We start from the raw sequence: 19,244 nt of genomic DNA, 5'->3' as shown, positions 1-19,244 counted from the left end.
CCGTCATCTTATCAGGTTCACTTACTGGGTCAACTTTGTCTCCACCCCAATGATTTATTAAGCCAGGCGCCCAACTTGTGCTTCTCCTGCCATTGCTGCTGTTGCTACTGAGGCTATTTTCTTTGGCACGTTCGCGCTGAGAAAACAGACGCCTCGCATGGCAGCTCTCATGTGTGTGTGTGTGTGCGTGTGTGTGTTTGAGTGTGTGCAGTGTCGTTGGCTGTGGCCAAGCGTGTTGACCCGCTTGACACCCATTAATATGCACAGATTCGCATAGCTGATGTACTCGGCGCTGGGTTGCATGAAGCCTTCAGTCTGACGATACTTTACTTAATGTATTTGCTTTTTTAAAGGATTCTGTTGGCTTCTGACCTTGAACACCATAAACAGGTGTGTTTGTGAGTGTGTGTGTTTGTGTGCATTCCTTGGCAATTGCTTTCAACAAATTTTGGAACTATCCAAAAATGCAAAATGACCTAACGCTAGCATTACACTTTTATTTTAAAATCTAATTTTGGCTAATCATGTATTTAATACATAATGTTATTGCACTGTTTCGTCTGTCATTTCCTCATCGCCGCTGCTGGTGTCAGATAGATTCAACGCGGTTGCCACGTTCGACTCATTGACAACTTCGTAGTCGACGCGCACAGCTTCGCTGTCCATGCGTAGCAGGTATTTGACCTCTCGCAGGATGTCTGGCTCGGGCGGTTCTACGTTCTTCTCTTTCAGTGCGTTGTTCAGACGACGTCGTCGCAGATTTCGACAGGGCGGCGTCAGACCGTGTGGCCATAGATATTTTTCGTCTACTTTTAGTATATCTCTGGTGTCCTCCAAAATGGGCGATAGATTTTCCTTGTCATCATCCCATGGGGCATCCGATTCGGATTGCGTATTGGCTTGTTTGCCGGCTTGCTTTCCCGCCTGTTTTCCAGCCAGTTTTCCAGCCTGTTTTCCCGCCAGCTTTCCAGCCTGCTTTCCGGCCTGCATTCCAAGCGGCTTTCCAGCCTGCTCATCAGCCAGCTCATCGGCCTGCTCTTCAGCCAGTTCATCAGCTTGCTTTTCGGCCAGCTTTCCGGCCAGCTTTCCAGCCTGTTTTCCAGTCTGCTTTCCAGCCTGCTTTCCCGCCTGCTTCTTGGGCTGTCTTCCGGGCTTCTTTGGGGTCGGTTTTTCGGTCTGTTTAGCAGGTTGCTTTGCGGCACGCCTTCCGGCCTTCTTCGGGGGCGTCTTCTCGGGCTCTGTGTCTGAATTTGACACAGGCGTAGTATCTAGCTCCTTGGCTTTTTTGGCACGCTCTTTATCGAAATCCTTTGGGCGCTCCCTACTGCACACTAGCAACTGGCAAATGTCGGCAGTTTTGTACAAGTTCGTATTGTCAGCCGTTTTGTAGCTCTCAATAACTGTGGGCAGATCAACAAGTTTGGCGTGCAGCAGCTGATTATTTAGGTGCACCTCACCGTATCGCAGATCATTGTCAAGCTGAATACTTAGTTTCTCATTGATGGTTTCCGCTTCTATAGCTTCGTGCACTATTTTGGCAAGGTCCTGTGCAAACATTAATCAATAATTTAACTGGGGTTTGATAAAACCTGTCAAATAATTGTATATTTTTACCTCCGGAAACCGAATTATAAACTGACTCTCCAGCTCTAGTTTATCAACTGGGGAATTTACCTGTGGCTGATTATTTTTTTTTGACATAGTCAGCTTTGTTTTTACCAACTGCAAATGAAGCACCTGTCAAAGTAGAAATTTTCATTGCAGTGCCTACAGTGTTGCTCAACGTCTAAGGCATATCGATAATACGCTGCGTATACGATATACTGGGGCTTTTGCTTCACAGCCATTTGACAGCTTCATTGCCCCGCCTTCTGCTGGTGTCTCCTCTAATTGATATACTCGTTGAGGGAGTGTAAAGAATATATTAGTTTTCGGAACTATAGAAATTGGAGACTAAACTTGTTCTATATGTAGTATATATATTCGTGAATATAACTTTATGATTCAATTTGGCACATTGGCTTATTGGACTCAAGAGAGCATTACGCAGTCAGCTACACCCGACTGCAGCACTCCTACTTATTATTAAGTTCCATTGTCATTTTGACACTTCCTTCGATTTGAAGAATTTGACGGTAATTCCAATCAGAAGGCATTAACCTATTTGATTTTTGAACATAGTTAAGTGGACGTTGTTGCAAAGGCAGCTGCATCTCAGAACTGTAAAAGAAATCAGATTTCAGTTTCTATTCTATTTCTATGTATTTTTCAATATACAACAGTGTTCCTGTTACATGTTCAAGCTTTCAACATCTTTCCATTTCGCTCAACTTAAAAGGCAACATCTCAGACGTCTTGTAATATTAATGAGGAAATTTAAAAAATCTATATATGCATAAGGATAGTGAACTTTCGTTTTCAGCTGGCAGCACGCCTTACAGCCCATGTACCTATGCCATGTATGAATGTTTTTCCACTTATTTGCATACAAGTTGAAGTTATTTCGTGCTATTAATATTCCATTGCGTATTCGCGCGAGAATATATTCCATTTTTAATAACACAAAACTTTATGAAAATTTTATAAATAAAAGGCAAGTGTAACGCCAACAGCAGCTACAACAACAAAAATCCATAGCCAAAAGGAGAGCTCAAAAGTCAAAGCAAACAAGCAAAGGGCCGAGCATAAGGCGATGCGGGTTGCAGGTTGAGGACTCCCAGAACTGCCAAATGGGATACACAGCGCCAAAGGAGGTGGAGCTGGAGCTGGGCGCTGTAGCTCAGCGTGCGGGTCGGGGTTGGGCAAAGCAACGGGATGAGCTCAGCCGAGTGGGTGGGCCAAAAAACAATTGAAATGTGAATATTAAATATACAAGTACAAGATTTTTGTATCCCTCCAGCAAGTAGTTCGCTGCCAGCAGACTCTGCGGTCTTTTCAGGTGCGGTTCGCACCGCCTGCCGTCCCCCCATAGAAGGCAGCAACTCCCCGCGGCGTCATTGTGTGCATTGCGAGTGGCAACAAAATAAACCGTTTGATGGCATCCACGTTGGGCGCAACTGTTTGATGTCGAGATTTGCTGGTGCTAACCAGGTGGGCGCATACCCTTTAACGCCTCACCACCCCTCTAATCAGAGATTGGCAATCAGTTTGCCAGATGCCTTCAAGTAAATACATCGAGTTGATATGCTCTAAGGCTGGCGCTTAAACATATTGTTGCCTGATCCCGTCTGTCAGCAAAGAATAAGTGTAAAATCATCTAACTAGATTTTGAATTTAATATCCGGGATGATGGTCCAAATGTCAGAAGTGTGTTAGAAATATGAAAAATGTTCGTATCGAGTAATTGTGTCACATTTACTCTTGTAAATTAAAGTCTTGCAAAGAGACCCTTCCAGTCCCTTCACTACAGGGTACCATTTCTGCCCCAAAAAACTAGCTTCATCTTCTGACCAAATCTTTATTCATTATCAGAATGTCAGAGGTCTCACTTCAAAGCTAAAAAATCTTTTTATTGCCAGCACTTCCTTCGATTCGGACATAATAGCATTTTCAGAAACATGGTTAAACTCAACCATATCTGATTTTGAGATATTACCGAATAACTTTATTTTGTTTAGAAATGATCGGCCGACTCGAGGTGGTGGGGTGTTAATTGCTGTTAAAGCCACTCTCCAGTCTGAACTATTCTGTTTTAGTACGCCTACTGACGCTGAGACTGTCTCAGTTAAGGTGTCTTTTCCTACACGGAATATCTATGTAACATGCTCTTATGTCCCACCTTCTTCTGATATTCAAGTTTATATGAATCATATTACTTGTATTAAAGAAGTTTCTTCACACGTGCGGGATAATGACCTATTATTGGTGTTGGGTGATTTTAATTTGCCGAACATCTCTTGGTCATTATTCACTGCTGAAAATTATCTAGTGCCCTCAGCACAGCACGATTTTTTAGACTGCATGCTTGATCTTTCGTTGTTTCAAATCAATTCAATTTCTAATCATATGAATAGAACACTTGACCTTGTATTTGTTAACGACTACCTTATTTCTAATGTGTCTAGGTCACCTCCTTTATCTCTTCCTGAGGATGTCTATCATCCAACTTTAGAGATTGCAATGCTAAATTGTAATCCTTCCATTTCGTGCTCATCAGCCAATAAGCCCCGCTATTGCTTTCGCAAAGGAAATTATTCCTTGCTGAATCAGCTTATTTATTCAACCGATTGGTCTTTCTTATATGACTCAGTTGATATGAATACAGCCATTAATTCTTTTTATATCACCCTAAACTCCCTCTTAGATGTGTGTATTCCTAAGTCAATTCCTTCGACTACTTTTTCAAAACCACCCTGGTTTACTCCCAGATTATCACATCTAAAAAATGTAAAATCCAAATATTTTAAAAAGTTTAAAAAGTCTGGTTCGTGTACAGACTTGGCTAAATATTCCATAGCCAAGTCGAACTTTTTTCTTCTTAATTCTCAATGCTATGAGAATTATCTAATTCGTTGTAAAAGGCAATTCGCCCGAAATCCGAGACAGTTTTATAATTTTGTAAACTTGAAGCGTAAGTCTTCAACTTTGCCATCTTCTTTTTTTCTTGGGGTGGATAAAGCTAGCAATGACACTGATTCTGCTAACCTCTTTGCTAATTTTTTCCAATCAACTTACTCTTCAGTCTGTCCTAATACTAATTCTTACCCTTATACTATTTCCTCCGCTAGTTCTATACCTCCCCCCATTATTTCACACTCCTCTCTCCTATTAGCTATAAACTCTCTAAAATCTTCTTACTCTCCTGGGCCGGACAATATTCCTAGTTGTCTACTCAAGGAGTGCAGTTCTTCCCTTTTCTATCCATTGCTAAAGCTTTTTAATCTATCCCTTGAAACTTCTGTCTTTCCATCTCTTTGGAAAGAATCTTATATCATTCCTCTTCACAAGAAAGGTGGGAAGTCTGATATACAAAATTACAGGGGCATTGCAAAACTGTCTGCTATTCCTAAATTATTTGAAAAAATAATCACTTCGAATTTGCAGCATTTCTGCAAATCAGTTGTTTCCCCTGTTCAACATGGATTCGTAAAGAATCGGTCAACTACGACCAATCTGCTTGAGTTTACTTCCTTGGTAAATGATGCTTTCCTTTCGAAAATGCAAACTGATGTCATTTACACTGACTTCAGCAAGGCGTTTGACTCTGTGCACCATGACATTTTACTTTTTAAACTTGACCGAATAGGTTTCCCTCTGTCCCTTTTACTTTGGATTAATTCTTATTTAAAAGGTAGGACCCAAAGAGTAATACTGAGGTTGACTACCTCTAAAAGGGTTCACGTTACTTCTGGTGTTCCTCAAGGTAGTCATCTTGGACCTTTACTCTTTACACTTTTTATAAATGATCTTCCTTCTGTTATATCACATGCCCGTGTACTCATGTATGCGGACGATGTCAAACTTTTTCTATCATACACTAACCCCCTACATCATTCTCGTCTACAAGACGATTTGAACGCTATGCAACTTTGGTGTTCGGCCAATCAATTGCATCTAAATTGTTCAAAGTGTATGTTTATGACTTTTAATCGTACTACACCTTATCTTGTTAGTTATACAATCGACAATATCCCTTTGCAACGTATACTAACAGTTAAGGATCTAGGCGTTATTTTTGATTCTAAACTCTGTTTCAATCTTCATATAGATACCATTGTTAATGAGGCAAAAGGTGTACTTGGATTCATTAAACGATGGTCTAAAGAGTTTAACGATCCTTTTATAACAAAACTTCTGTACATCTCTCTTGTTCGCCCTATCCTTGAATACTGCTCTTGCATCTGGTCTCCACATTATATCAACAGCCAGGATCGTATTGAATCTGTTCAGAAGCAATTTCTGCTTTTTGCCTTACGAGGTTTAAATTGGGACCCTAATCTTCGGTTGCCGTCCTACTCCAGCAGACTGCTTCTTCTCAACCTTCCGTCGTTAATCAACCGTAGGACAATTCTCGGTGTTGTCCTTCTACATAAGTTGATTATTGGCGACATTGATTCTCCTTTTCTGCTAGGGCGTCTTCAATTCTCTGTTCCGGCTAGACCAACCAGAAATTATCGCCCCTTATTACTATCTACGTGCACAACTGATTACGCTATGCACAATTCTTTTCGCGTGCTATGTAAAAATTATAATAGTTTGCATCACGTTTTCTCTACCGAACTGTCTCTACCCCTAATAAAATCGTTGCTTTCAGGATACCTTCGGGAAGTCGCTGACCATTCCCAGCTATGAGCAGGGGCATAGCTAGCCGGACAGGCTGAAAAATTTTCCCCCACCGTGTCGGTGATTTCCCAATACTTTTCTCTTTGTCCTATCCACTTAACACTCTTTATCTAACTTACATTGCTTTACTTTATTAACAATTTTCTTACTTTCTTTTTTCCTATTTATTGTATTTTCTTTATTAATTTAGCAAATTAAGATTATTTTTAATTTCACTTGAGATCACTTTTTTCCTACTTACAACCTTCTGCTTAGATGTAGGCTCTAATAGCGTCACTGACAAAATTAGCTGTGAAAAGGGGCACAGCTGGCCGGACTGGCAAATAAAACACCTCCATCGGTCGGTGATGCTATTTAGAAAACTGTATCCTTTAACTAGGCTTTTAGAATATACTTATATTGTACAACCTGTTGAATAATGAGGAAGACACTCGTTTTGTCGACCATTAATAAATAAATAAATATAAATAAATATGTCTTACAGACGCTTATAAGACGCCTTTGATCTAAAGATGTATGTATATATATATCACCTGATACCCCGAATTTCATTTACTCGAGAATTTAGAGAATAAATGACAGGAAAAGTTTTATTTTAGATAGAATTTGAGATATACAAAACAAAGAAAAAAAAAATGGTGTACATATACCTAAGTAATCCAAACTTTCCTTTGAGTTTCAAAGCAAATTTGAGCTTATATTCTCGTATTAGCTGGATATGTCTGAAAGAATATTTAATCTTCAACGTGTTGCTATTTCTTGCTTCGCTTGTTCAATGCATTGAAGAAGACATATTCGTCCTAAATTCGTCTATTTCAAAGGTTGAACCATATTAGCATAAGCGTTGGTTAACTGTGGTCTACTTCAGAGTCCAACTATTCTCACAAGCCAGATGATGAGCTTACTCTTCAGCTGTAGCTATAAGCTAGGAATATTTATGCTTGAAGCTAAAATCAAATTGTTAACGAGAAACGGCGGATTTAAAAAATTTAACTGACACACATATAAAACGTGATCCACAATAGAAACTAATTGCAGGCCAAGCAAATTGCTTACAACATGTTCTACTCTATATGGTTGCCTGGCATAAAAGCCTGGGATGTTTTTCAGCTGGTACAGCCCGGTCATATTGTACTCGCTCTCTCTCTCTCTCTCTCTCTCTCTCTCTCTCTCTCTCTCTCTGTGTGTGTGTGTGTGTGTGTGTATGTATGGCATGCAGCGAGGCACATTAATTAAATAAAAATTGATTTTTCAAGCGCATGAAATCCAATCAACGACCAGCTCCAAGTAGGGACAACAACGAGTGGCTCGCACATAAAGCTATGTCCTGGATCAGCGCATCAGCCTTGTAGCACCACCGCATCGCACCACCAACAACTCCCCATAGCCTGCCCACTGTCGGTGCTGCTGCTGCTGGTTGTCAAATGAAGTTAACAAAGTTTACGATTTTTTATATATTTTGCGTTCGCTCGACTTTCAATTTTTTTTTTATTTATTTGGTTTTTTTTTTATTTTCAATATTTTTTGTTGTTGATTTTTTCTTTTTATCGTTTGCATAAGTATATAATATGAGCATGGGACAGCTATTGTGGCGCTGGATATGCCATGCTTTATTTCTGGTGCATGGTGCCGCATGCCGCATGCCACATGCCACATGCGTTTTGTATCGCCTTCAACCATTGGCCACAGTTTAATGTGCACTGTCGCCCTTTTTGTGCGGGCGGTATTTAAACCACAGCAAGTCATCAGGCAAATTGAATTTTCAACGTATGCTCGCACACAAACACACACACAGACGGGCACGCCCACAATTACAATGCCTGGCTTAAAGCTCTACTTGTTTTATATAGCTCTTATAGCAACTACTATGCCCCAGCCCAACCGACTGTCCCTCTGGTGCCTGGTCAACGCCATTTGCCGTTTCGCTTCTTTCGTTTCTCGTTACAAAATTACCCACGATAAAAATTGAATTACTTCGTCGGCGTTGGAGCTGGAGCTGAAGCTGGCATCGCATTCTAGTCTTGCGTTTGCCTCCTGGACATGGCGAGATCTGGGTCTGGGTCCTGTCCTGGTCCTGGATAGCAGCGTTGTCGGTGCAAAGTGTTATGCTTACTCTTGACGCGCCCACAGCCACGCCCACGTCTCAGCTAGACTACTTAGGCGACGTTGAAACTGTCGCCGAGCCTGGTCCTGCAGCCTGCACCCTGGACCCTGCACCCTGCCTGTAAGCGCCACCCTCCTTACGCCTCCTGCTAGCATTGTGTGTGTGTGTGTGTGTGTATGTATGTGTGTATGTGTGTGTATGACTTCATCTAATGATAAATGAGCTGCAATGGATGACAGCGAATCAACTTAAGTGTATTGCTCTGCTTCGGTGACACTCTCCCTCTAGCCCAGCCTGCATAGTGTTTCATAGCCCTCTTCACTCCATGTCCTGCTGCCGGTCTGTGCTTTTTCCAGCACCCTGTCATCCAATGCACTTTCCCTTAACGCTTTTTGCTTGTGTTTACGTTTCACTTCAAATTTCTATGCTACACTAAATATTTACATAGGAAAAACTTTGCGCGTGTAAGTGAAACGCTTTAAAAATGCTCGGGGGGAAAACTTATGCGAATGTTTCGCCACTCATTAACTTATCGAAACTTATTTTATAGCAGGGCTAATTAGAGAGATTGGTATTTAATGATTCCAGCTGCGACCAGTTCATAACGAGTGAAAGGGAGATGCTGTGATACAGAGAGAGAGAGACAGAAAGAGGGAGAGAGAGATAAGAGAGTGATAGTGATTCTGCCTGGAAAGGCTCATATTATTTGAAAATCTATTTAAGTGCATTGCTATTCCAATAGTGTGACAGTCTGGCAACGCCGCTTGTGTGTGGCCATATTTGCAATGCAATGTGGCAACACTAAACATCTAACATTATGTTAAATGAACAACATGTCCGTCTTAAAATTTAGCCAGCAATCATTTAACGGCACAAAATAGAGTTTGATAACAGTTTGATTTGTGACTGTAAGTTTTGGCTGGGAATAAACCATAGACTTTATTTTGGTTGGTGGTTGCTCATGCATAACGTTGACTCAAAATATTCAGTCTCCATAAGCTCACATAAAAGTCATATATCATCATCATTATTTCCAAAGAGCAATTTACAGCGGACTTTATTATTAAATGCGTATATAAATTATATTTTATTTGACAAACTAATTGTTAAAATAAATAAACAAAAAAAAAAAAAAAAATTTAAGTACATTATTGTAAATATATCGTTGCTAATATCATTGAATTTATTGTGAGATTATATAGTGTGAATGCTACAGTTTTCGTTTCCGTCTATTTGGTTTGGCATTGTGTATAAGTCGTCTCTACTTGTGCAGACACGTGGCGTCATCCTTGGACACGCACTTCAGAGTGCGGTAGTCGAAACGCTCCTTGTTATCGCAGCGTAGATGCACGAACCTATGCTTGCCAGACTTCTTGATTTCGCACCGGTAATATTTTCGGCAATCGCGCACATCTGGATAGATGTCGTCCTCATCGCATTCCTCTTCATCCTTAAGCTTCTTGATAACGTTCTTTACAAATTGCTTTTTCTCTTTGGAATTCAGATCGTCGTTATCATCATCTTCATTGGATTTTTTCTGTTCACTGTCTTTCTCCTCATTGGAATCCTTTGATTTTTTGTTGTCCTTTTTGTCATTCTTTTCCTCGGTAGAGCTATTGGATTTTTTCTTATCGTTGTCCTTTTCCTCCTTTGAATCTTTTGACTTGCTGTTGTCCTTCTTCTTATCCTCTTTCGATTCCTTCGGCTTGGTGTTCTTATCCTTCTTCTCGTCAGAGCTGTTCTCATTAGAGGCAGGCTTCTTATGCTCTTGCTCCTTGGACTGGTCCTCAGCAGGCTTTGGCTTTTTTTTGTCCTTGTTGCTCTCCTCAACTGAGGCATTCTCATTGGAGATGGGTCCACCTGATGGTTGTTCTACAGACTCATTTGTTTCCGACTTGTTGCTGTCTTCAGTCGGGGCTGGTGTGGGAGCAGTGGTGGGCTGGGCGGGTTTTTTAGATGGCCGCCAGCTATTGACCCAGTCATGCCAATTCGGCCAGAAGGGCTTTACAGTCGGTATATTCTGGCCATTACCATTGTTATTGCCATTTCCGTTACCTGGTTGCTGGGGACGTTGCGGCCAGAAAGGATGTTGGGGGATTGGTCGAATGGGAGGTCTTGGGTGTCCTGGGTGCGCAGGGTGAATGGGTTGACTTGGGCGCCATGGATGTGGCCATGAGCCCGGACGACCTGGGTACTCAGGAACTGAAGGGATAGAGGGAACAGATGGGTTGATGGGTATATTGGGATCAACTGGGGAGTTGGGGTTTACTGGGGAGCTAGGATCAAGTGGTGTATTGGGATCAACTGGTTTATTGGGATTCACTGGCGCGTTTGGATCGACCGGTGCGTTGGGGTCAACTGGAGCGTTAGGGTCCACTGGTGTGTTGGGGTTCACTGGTGCGTTGGGATTAACCGGTGTATTGGGGTTGACCGGCGCGTTGGGATCGACCGGTGCATTAGGGTCCACTGGCGCATTGGGATCAACTGGTGCATTGGGATCTACCGGTGCAATCGGATCGACTGGTGCGTTGGGTTCGACTGGTGCATTAGGGTCCACAGGTACATTTGGATCTACCGGTGCATTAGGGTCTACTGGTGCATTGGGATTAACTGGTGCATTGGGATCCACCGGTGTATTAGGGTCCACTGGTGCATTGGGATCAACTGGTGCATTGGGGTCGACTGGTGCATTAGGATCCACTGGAGCATTGGGATCGACTGGTGCATTAGGATCTACAGGTGCGTTTGGATCCACTGGGGCATTGGGGTCCACTGGAGCGTTGGGGTCGACTGGAGCATTAGGATCTACAGGTGCATTTGGATCAACTGGTGTGTTTGGATCAACTGGAGCGCTGGGATCGACTGGTGCATTTGGATTCACTGGGGCATTGGGGTCCACTGGAGCGTTTGGATCGACTGGTGCATTAGGGTCTACAGGTGCGTTTGGATCAACTGGTGTGTTAGGATCGACTGGTGCGTTGGGGTCGACTGGAGCATTGGGATCGACTGGAGCATTTGGATCCACTGGGGCATTGGGGTCCACTGGAGCGTTGGGGTTGACTGGAGCATTAGGATCAACTGGTCCGTTGGGATCGACTGGTGCATTAGGGTCTAAAGGTGCGTTTGGATCAACAGGAGCGTTGGGGTCGACTGGAGCATTGGGGTCCACAGGCTCAATGGGATCAACCGGTGCATTGGGGTTTACTGGCGCATTAGGGTCCACTGGAGCATTGGGACCGACTGGTTCATTAGGATCTACAGGTGTGCTTGGATCAACTGGTGCGCTGGGATCGACTGGCGCATTTGGATCCACTGGAGCATTGGGTTCCACTGGAGCGTTGGGGTCGACTGGAGCATTAGGATCGACTGGTGAATTTGGATTCACTGGGGCATTGGGGTCCACTGGAGCGTTTGGATCGACTGGTGCATTAGGGTCTACAGGTGCGTTTGGATCAACTGGTGTGTTAGGATCGACTGGTGCGTTTGGGTCGACTGGAGCATTGGGGTCGACTGGAGCATTGGGATCGACTGGAGCATTGGGATCAACTGGTGCGTTTGGATCAACTGGTGCATTAGGGTCTACAGGTGCGTTTGGATCAACTGGTGTATTGGGATCGACTGGTGCATTGGGATCGACTGGTGCATTAGGATCTACAGGTGCGTTTGGATCAACTGGTGCGCTAGGATCGATTGGTGCATTTGGATCCCCTGGGGCATTGGGGTCCACTGGAGCGTTGGGGTCGACTGGAGCATTGGGGTCGACTGGTGCATTGGGATCTACTGGTGCATTAGGATCTACAGGTGCGTTTGGATCAACTGGTGCGCTAGGATCGATTGGTGCATTTGGATCAACTGGTGCGTTTGGATCAACTGGTGCGCTGGGATCGACTGGTGCATTTGGATTCACTGGGGCATTGGGGTCCACTGGAGCGTTTGGATCGACCGGTGCATTAGGGTCTACAGGTGCGTTTGGATCAACTGGTGTGTTAGGATCGACTGGTGCGTTGGGGTCGACTGGAGCATTGGGATCGACTGGAGCATTGGGATCAACTGGTGCGTTTGGATCAACTGGTGCGTTTGGATCAACTGGTGCATTAGGGTCTACAGGTGCGTTTGGATCAACTGGTGTATTGGGATCGACTGGTGCATTGGGATCGACTGGTGCATTAGGATCTACAGGTGCGTTTGGATCAACTGGTGCGCTAGGATCCACTGGGGCATTGGGGTCCACTGGTGCGTTGGGGTCCACTGGAGCATTGGGGTCGACTGGTGCATTGGGATCGACTGGTGCATTAGGATCTACAGGTGCGTTTGGATCAACTGGTGTGTTAGGATCGACTGGTGCGTTGGGGTCGACTGGAGCATTGGGATCGACTGGAGCATTGGGATCAACTGGTGCGTTTGGATCAACTGGTGCGTTTGGATCAACTGGTGCATTAGGGTCTACAGGTGCGTTTGGATCAACTGGTGTATTGGGATCGACTGGTGCATTGGGATCGACTGGTGCATTAGGATCTACAGGTGCGTTTGGATCAACTGGTGCGCTAGGATCCACTGGGGCATTGGGGTCCACTGGAGCGTTGGGGTCCACTGGAGCATTGGGGTCGACTGGTGCATTGGGATCGACTGGTGCATTAGGATCTACAGGTGCGTTTGGATCAACTGGTGCGCTAGGATCGATTGGTGCATTTGGATCCACTGGGGCATTGGGGTCCACTGGAGCGTTGGGGTCGACTGGAGCATTGGGGTCGACTGGTGCATTAGGGTCCACTGGAGCATTGGGGTCGACTGGTGCATTAGGATCTACTGGGGCGTTGGGATCGACTGGAGCGCTGGGATCAACTGGGGCGTTGGGATCAACTGGTGCGTTGGGATCCAATGGTGCATTGGGGTCTACAGGTGCATTTGGATCGACTGGAGCGTTAGGATCCACTGGTGCAGTGGGATCGACGGGTGCATTCGGGTCGATGGGAGCGTTGGGATCGACTGGAGCAATTGGGTCCACTGGAGCGTTCGGGTCGACCGGAGCGTTGGGGTCCACTGGGGATACAGTAGGTCCCTCTGGATTCACAGGGGCATTAGGATCGACTGGTGCGTTGGGATCCACTGGTGCATTAGGGTCGACAGGTGTATTTGGATCGACTGGAGCGTTGGGATCCACTGGTGCATTGGGCTCGGCGGGTGCAATCGGGTCGACTGGTGCGTTGGGATCGACTGGAGCGTTAGGGTCCACTGGGGATACAGTAGTTTCTTCTGGATTCACAGGGGCGTTGGGATCAACTGGTGCGTTGGGATCTACTGGAACATTAGGATCGACTGGTGCGTTGGGATCCTCTGGTGCATTAGGGTCGACTGGAGCGTTGGGATCCACTGGTACGTTCGGATCAACAGGTGCGTTGGGATCGACTGGTGTAGTTGGGTCCACTGGAGCGTTGGGATCGACTGGAGCGTTAGGGTCCACTGGCGAGACAGTAGTTCCCTCTGGATTCACAGGGGCGTTGGGATCAACTGGTGCGTTGGGATCTGCTGGTACACTAGGATCTACTGGTGCTTCGGGATCCACTGGTACATTTGGGTCGACAGGTGCATTTGGATCGACTGGGGCGTTCGGATCCAATGGTGCATTGGGATCGACAGGTGCATTCGGGTCGACTGGAGCGTTGGGATCCACTGGTTCGTTTGGATCAACAGGTGCGTTGGGATCGACTGGTGAACCGGGATCTAACGGAGCGTTAGGATCGACTGGAGCATTGGGGTCGACTGGGGATACAGTTGTTTCAGCTGGGCTCTCAGGGGCATTGGGATCAACAGGTGCATTGGGGTCAACAGGTGCGTTCGGATTGACTGGAGCATTGGGGTCGACAGGAGCGGTTGGGTCCACTGGAGGAGTGGGGTCCACTGGGCTTACAGTTGTTCCTTCTGGATTTTCGGGGCTGTTGGGATTAACTGGTGCGTTGGGATCTACTGGAACATTAGGTTCGACTGGAGCGTTGGGATCCACAGGTGCATTGGGGTCGACAGGTGCATTCGGGTCGACTGGAGCGTTGGGGTCCACTGGTACGTTAGGATCAAGAGGTGCGTTAGGATCAACTGGTGAACCGGGATCTAACGGAGCGTTAGGATCGACTGGAGCATTAGGGTCGACTGGGGATACAGTTGTTTCAGATGGATTCTCAGGGGCGTTGGGGTCAACAGGTGCATTAGGATCCACTGGTGCATTGGGGTCAACAGGTACATTCGGGTCGACTGGAGAGTTGGGATCGACTGGTGCATTGGGATCAACAGGTGCGTTGGGATCGATTGGTGCATTTGGGTCCACTGGTGCATTGGGGTTAACTGGATCATTCGGATCGACTGAGGATACAGTTGTTCCCTCTGGGTTCTCAGGTGCGTTCGGATCCAAAGGAGCGGTAGGTTCAGTTGGGGCAGTCGGGTCAACTGAAGATATTGTCGTTCCCTCTGGATCAACAGGAATATTGGGATTGACGGGTTCAGTTGGATTTATCGAGGGTGACGTCGTTCCCTCTGGGCTAACTGGTGCATTTGGGTCCACGGGTACGTTAGGATCTACTGGTGTATTGGGATCAACAGTGGGGTCGACAGGGGATGATGTAGAGCCTCCTGGCGTTGGCTCTGTTGGACGTGTTGGCGCATTAGTTTCCCAATTGGGACCGACGGTTGTAATTGGATCCAATGCGGCGTCAGTTGTAGTGTCCACCGGCAGTGTTGAATCGGGCTCTGTGGGTGCATGAGTTGTTGTGTCAACTATCGGCTCTGCAGTTGTCTGCAGGGTGGTATCTGTAGTTGCCTCCTCTGGTAAATTGGTCGTCTCAATGACAACAGTGGTTGTGACAATGGGTAGCTCTGTTGAATTGGCAGGAATTAGACCCTCAGTGCTGTTGGTAAGCACATTGCTGGCAGAGCTGGTGGTAGACTCGATAAGTGCCGCCGAGCCACTGCCACCAATTATTGGATGGTCGGTGACTGTTGTCATCTTGGCCACTGCCGCTGAAGACGCCTCTCCATCTGATTTAAGGGGCACACAAATCTCCAGCCCATCGTTAATACAGAGCGTATTGACTGGACAGGAGAGAACTTTGCCGGTAGCCACATCTCCCACGCAAGCCTGATAGGTGGCTGGTCCCACGCAGATGGCCGGTTGGCCGCTGCAGTTGATGTTTATGATTTGCGCACTGGTCTGTACGGCCTGTTGTCGGCTGCCGAGCAGTGCGGCTAACTATAGAAGACACGTGGATAGAAAAAGAGGGAGAGAGAGTAAAGAATTTAGTATGATTAAGCTATTGGTCGCACTGGTGCACTGTTTGTCACAAGTCGGAGTCTCGGGACCGTAACAATTACACTGGTTTAGTTTCACTTGCATAAGATACTTTCGAGTCGCCGCCGAGTGCTATATACGATATCCAAAGTAGCAAGATTCCCGGCAGCTTTTGTTAGTTTGTTTGGTTTTAGTCACGCGTATCCAAAATCCCGTAAAGTTGCCACACAAAATGGTTAATAAAATACATCTCATCAGTAACAGAAACAAAAAATATTAATTATTATTTCAAATTTTGATTTGAGGTTCTGGCATGACGATGTGGGGAACGGGATAATCGGGTTTTGGGTTCTGTGGCGCGTTAGTAGAGTTTATGCAATTACCACAAATAACATCAAAAACTTGAATATTTTGTTCGTCATCGTCGTTGTGTAATGTATTTGGTTCGAATGAAAAATCGTTACTATCCTCTGTATGAGCAGTCGAGTCGCTTATATTCGAAAACTTCCCATCCACTTTTATCTCTAGCGAATCTGTTTGACGCTATGTAAATAGCCAATGATTATCTTTGTTTGTCCCAGATAAGTTTGCGACCAATTTATGATATTGCAGCTAAAATCTGAAGCGGCCCAAAGCCGTTTGCGGCTGTGAGCTATTTTTTTCCGACTACACTTGGTAAATCTATTTATTTTTTTACCAGATACATTTTCAGTTTCGTCTGTTGTTTTCCTCAGCTGACGCAATAGAATAAAAAACAAATTCGTTGTATGGATAAACACATTGGAATGTTTTTCGTTGTTTTATGTGATAAATAATAATCACACTCGGTAGATATCAAACACTAAGCCCCGACATTCTACAGAAAACTATTTTTAATAGGGCTTTATTTATTTGTTGTTTATTTTTTTTTTTTTTTGAATTACTTTTTACTGTACATCTTAAAATGTTTATTTAAAAATTAAGCATTGATTAAATAATTATTAATATATAAAAAATATTACATTTTCAAAAAAATGCAATATTTGTGTTTTATAAATACAGCACCTGCTCAATAAAATATTCAGGAGCAGCCAACTACTTGGCCATGTCTGTATTGGTGTCGATTAATCGAAAAATTTCATGAATCAATGGGAATTAACTTAGCTCAGTTTAAAAAGCTGTGACGAAGACCTTGTCACTTTGATATGGACATGAATTTCTCAGTAACTAAAATAATTTTTATATGTAGGTTTTAATGCTTTATTCTTAATGGGCTATGCGATATGAGTTTGTGCTCGTGCAAATAATAATAATTAAATAATCTAAGCTAATAAACGTTATTATCTTGTTAGAGCTTCCGATGGTCATTAAGTTAAGCCAATGATGATATTTCACACATTTGTTTAACTGCCGTACGTAATCTTAATCTAAGCAAGTAGACCCTAGAGTTGAACTTGACAAACAAAAAACAAGAAATATATAAGAGAAGGCTGCGCATTTCCTGTGACAAATTTGCGCTATTTGCCAAATTTTAAGAAGAATAATAAATAGACGGTACCATTTCTTTTTTACGAACATAAATTACCCTAATTCAATTATTTTTGAATGGTATAAAACAACATAATAGTTAAGTGTAGTTAAGGCAAAGACATTCGACAGTTAAGCAAATGGGAGGCATTTAAAGCCATAGTTTATATAGAATTTAGATTTTATATATGATTAAAGACATTATGATTTGTATTATTATAGGCTTTAGCTTCAATGGTCGGATAGTTGTTTTTAATGCGCAACATATTTTTGTTGCTAACATAAAAATATTCACGCATAGAGTATTGTAGTTGAGGTGCGGTAGTGCTTAGTTATACAGTTCCATGGATAGACGGAGGTGTGCCTCAGAGTGGATTCCAACATAGAAAATGACTAAGACCTATTGGCTTATCTGGCGGGCACATGATGCACATCTCACACTGATGTAGCTTTGTGTCTGTGCGCCAGCTACTGTTTGCCAGCGGGTCTGCTAGCACCATTTTATGACGCAGGCAATCCCCTCGAGCAGGGTGCGTCCATCCAATTGAAGAGTTTTGTATCTCTTTTGCGTATGTTTTTGCAAGCATCATGATAAGGCCGAAGGTTGAGCGCATTTCGTATGCCAAACAGTAGTAACAACAGCAACAATGATCATGATCGTGAATTCGAGTGCGATAAGCTACAGCAACCGGTCCAAGATTACATGCGAGTGCTGTCCAAGTAATCCTTATCGCACAGATGCGAGATCTATCAAGATAAGCAAGCCGCTAGCGGCGTCAGGTTTGTGAATCCACGAGCCAACTCTGGACAGTCGCCGGCCCATCCGTAAATTGTCGTTCGTATTGTATAACACACATGCCCATGGTTTTAGGCATTATTTATGAGCAAAGGTCCAAAGACCTTTTCACCCAGGCCATACTGACTAATTGTGGGCATTGGCTTAACATCTGGCGATTCCCAAAAGCACTGTTACGTTACAATATGTGCCGGGGGCGAAGGAGTGTACATCAAACAAAAAATGAGGAGCAATTTGTAGGCTTTCGTTTATGTTTCGCATTGCGTATGCCCTTTGAAGCTGGCAATTGCATAAAATTGTTAAATTAAACGTCTTTTTTAATGCCAAATATCCAATGAAAAGTTCTTGAAGGGGTCTATTGGCACGCATGTATGGCATGCACCGACAACATGTGGTATACTTAATATATATTCCAAAGAAAGCGAATCTACACTTTTTGTGTACACAAGAGTTTTGACATAGGCTGATCCGATTAACGGTATAATTATATCGACAAAATCCGAATTATATTTGCCTTTTACTAAGATAAATATTATTTTCTTAAAAATATTAAAAGTTCTCAGGCAATCGCTCACGAATGCCACTGCACATACAGGGTATCCACGCAGCTCATCACTTTCACCTGGATTATGCGTGCTTTCTTTTTTGTCAGTTGCTTCATTTAATGCGGTTAAACCATGAAATAAAAACGCAAATGCAATGCAGGCACTGCGGTTTTTCATGTCTAGACAATACAATAAATACAGTTAGCCATATATTTGTATTATCATACGGTGTGCATACACATGCATACACATGCATAGACCCATGCTCTCTATACCCGATGCATATATTTTATAATTGGCGTCAATTTGCTGGCTTATCGCCTGGCGGTCTGTGTCACAAAGTGTGCAACATTATGCACAAATGAGACAACCGATTTTTTTTTATTTTCTTTTTTAAGTATATCCGTCAACTGATTCAATGTAAGACTCAGAGTCCATACTGCCAGCGGATGACCAGAAAAAAAAAAAAACAAAATATCACACATACGCAGTGTGCATATGTTTGCTACTTGAGCGTAATTATAAAAGAGGTCATATTATAAGAAAATACCTTCGTATATGGATGCGGTTGGGACCTTACAGTATCCAGCCTTACCTTACATCAGCTAATTGAACTCCCGCGCTCGATTCTCCATGTGCAATGATTTTGTCGTATTATGCGTACATATTTTACTTAAAATATTAAGTATACCACTTGGTCATATGAAAATGTAAGGCATTACACTGCTCTGCTAA

General features: G+C 43.9%; 2 protein-coding genes across 2 annotated transcripts; both read right to left on the bottom strand.

Annotated features, from left to right (window-relative positions):
• Positions 1 to 485: 485 nt before the first annotated feature.
• Positions 486 to 1,719, bottom strand: LOC6633820 (transcription initiation factor TFIID subunit 7). Its single transcript, XM_032440712.2, has 2 exons — positions 1,615 to 1,719; positions 486 to 1,545 (listed from the first exon to the last, which is right to left on the bottom strand). Exons 1-2 carry the CDS (start codon positions 1,699 to 1,701, stop codon positions 544 to 546), a joined length of 1,089 nt encoding a protein of 362 aa, XP_032296603.1. The 5' UTR covers positions 1,702 to 1,719; the 3' UTR covers positions 486 to 543.
• Positions 1,720 to 9,546: 7,827 nt separating this feature from the next.
• Positions 9,547 to 16,116, bottom strand: Muc11A (Mucin 11A). The gene is made up of 2 exons (XM_032440636.2): positions 16,046 to 16,116; positions 9,547 to 15,623 (listed from the first exon to the last, which is right to left on the bottom strand). The coding sequence occupies exons 1-2, from the start codon at positions 16,082 to 16,084 to the stop codon at positions 9,648 to 9,650; spliced, it is 6,015 nt and encodes a 2,004-aa protein (XP_032296527.1). The 5' UTR covers positions 16,085 to 16,116; the 3' UTR covers positions 9,547 to 9,647.
• Between the last annotated feature and the right edge of the window lie 3,128 nt (positions 16,117 to 19,244).

Source organism: Drosophila virilis, chromosome X (genome assembly GCF_030788295.1).
Source record: "Drosophila virilis strain 15010-1051.87 chromosome X, Dvir_AGI_RSII-ME, whole genome shotgun sequence".
NCBI classification, from domain to species: Eukaryota; Metazoa; Arthropoda; class Insecta; order Diptera; family Drosophilidae; genus Drosophila; species Drosophila virilis.
This window is presented reverse-complemented; position numbering and strand designations above follow the sequence as displayed.

What these genes read in the sequence shown, in the direction of transcription:
- LOC6633820 (XM_032440712.2), bottom strand. Translation starts at nt 1,701, where the DNA reads ATGTCAAAAAAAAATAATCAGCCACAGGTAAATTCCCCAGTTGATAAA. An exon ending in TTATAATTCGGTTTCCGGAG is followed by an intron (nt 1,546 to 1,614) that starts GTAAAAATATAC and finishes ATGTTTGCACAG; the next exon opens with GACCTTGCCAAAATAGTGCA.
- Muc11A (XM_032440636.2), bottom strand. Translation starts at nt 16,084, where the DNA reads ATGACGAACAAAATATTCAAGTTTTTGATGTTATTTGTG. An exon ending in AGTTTTTGATGTTATTTGTG is followed by an intron (nt 15,624 to 16,045) that starts GTAATTGCATAA and finishes TGTCTTCTATAG; the next exon opens with TTAGCCGCACTGCTCGGCAG.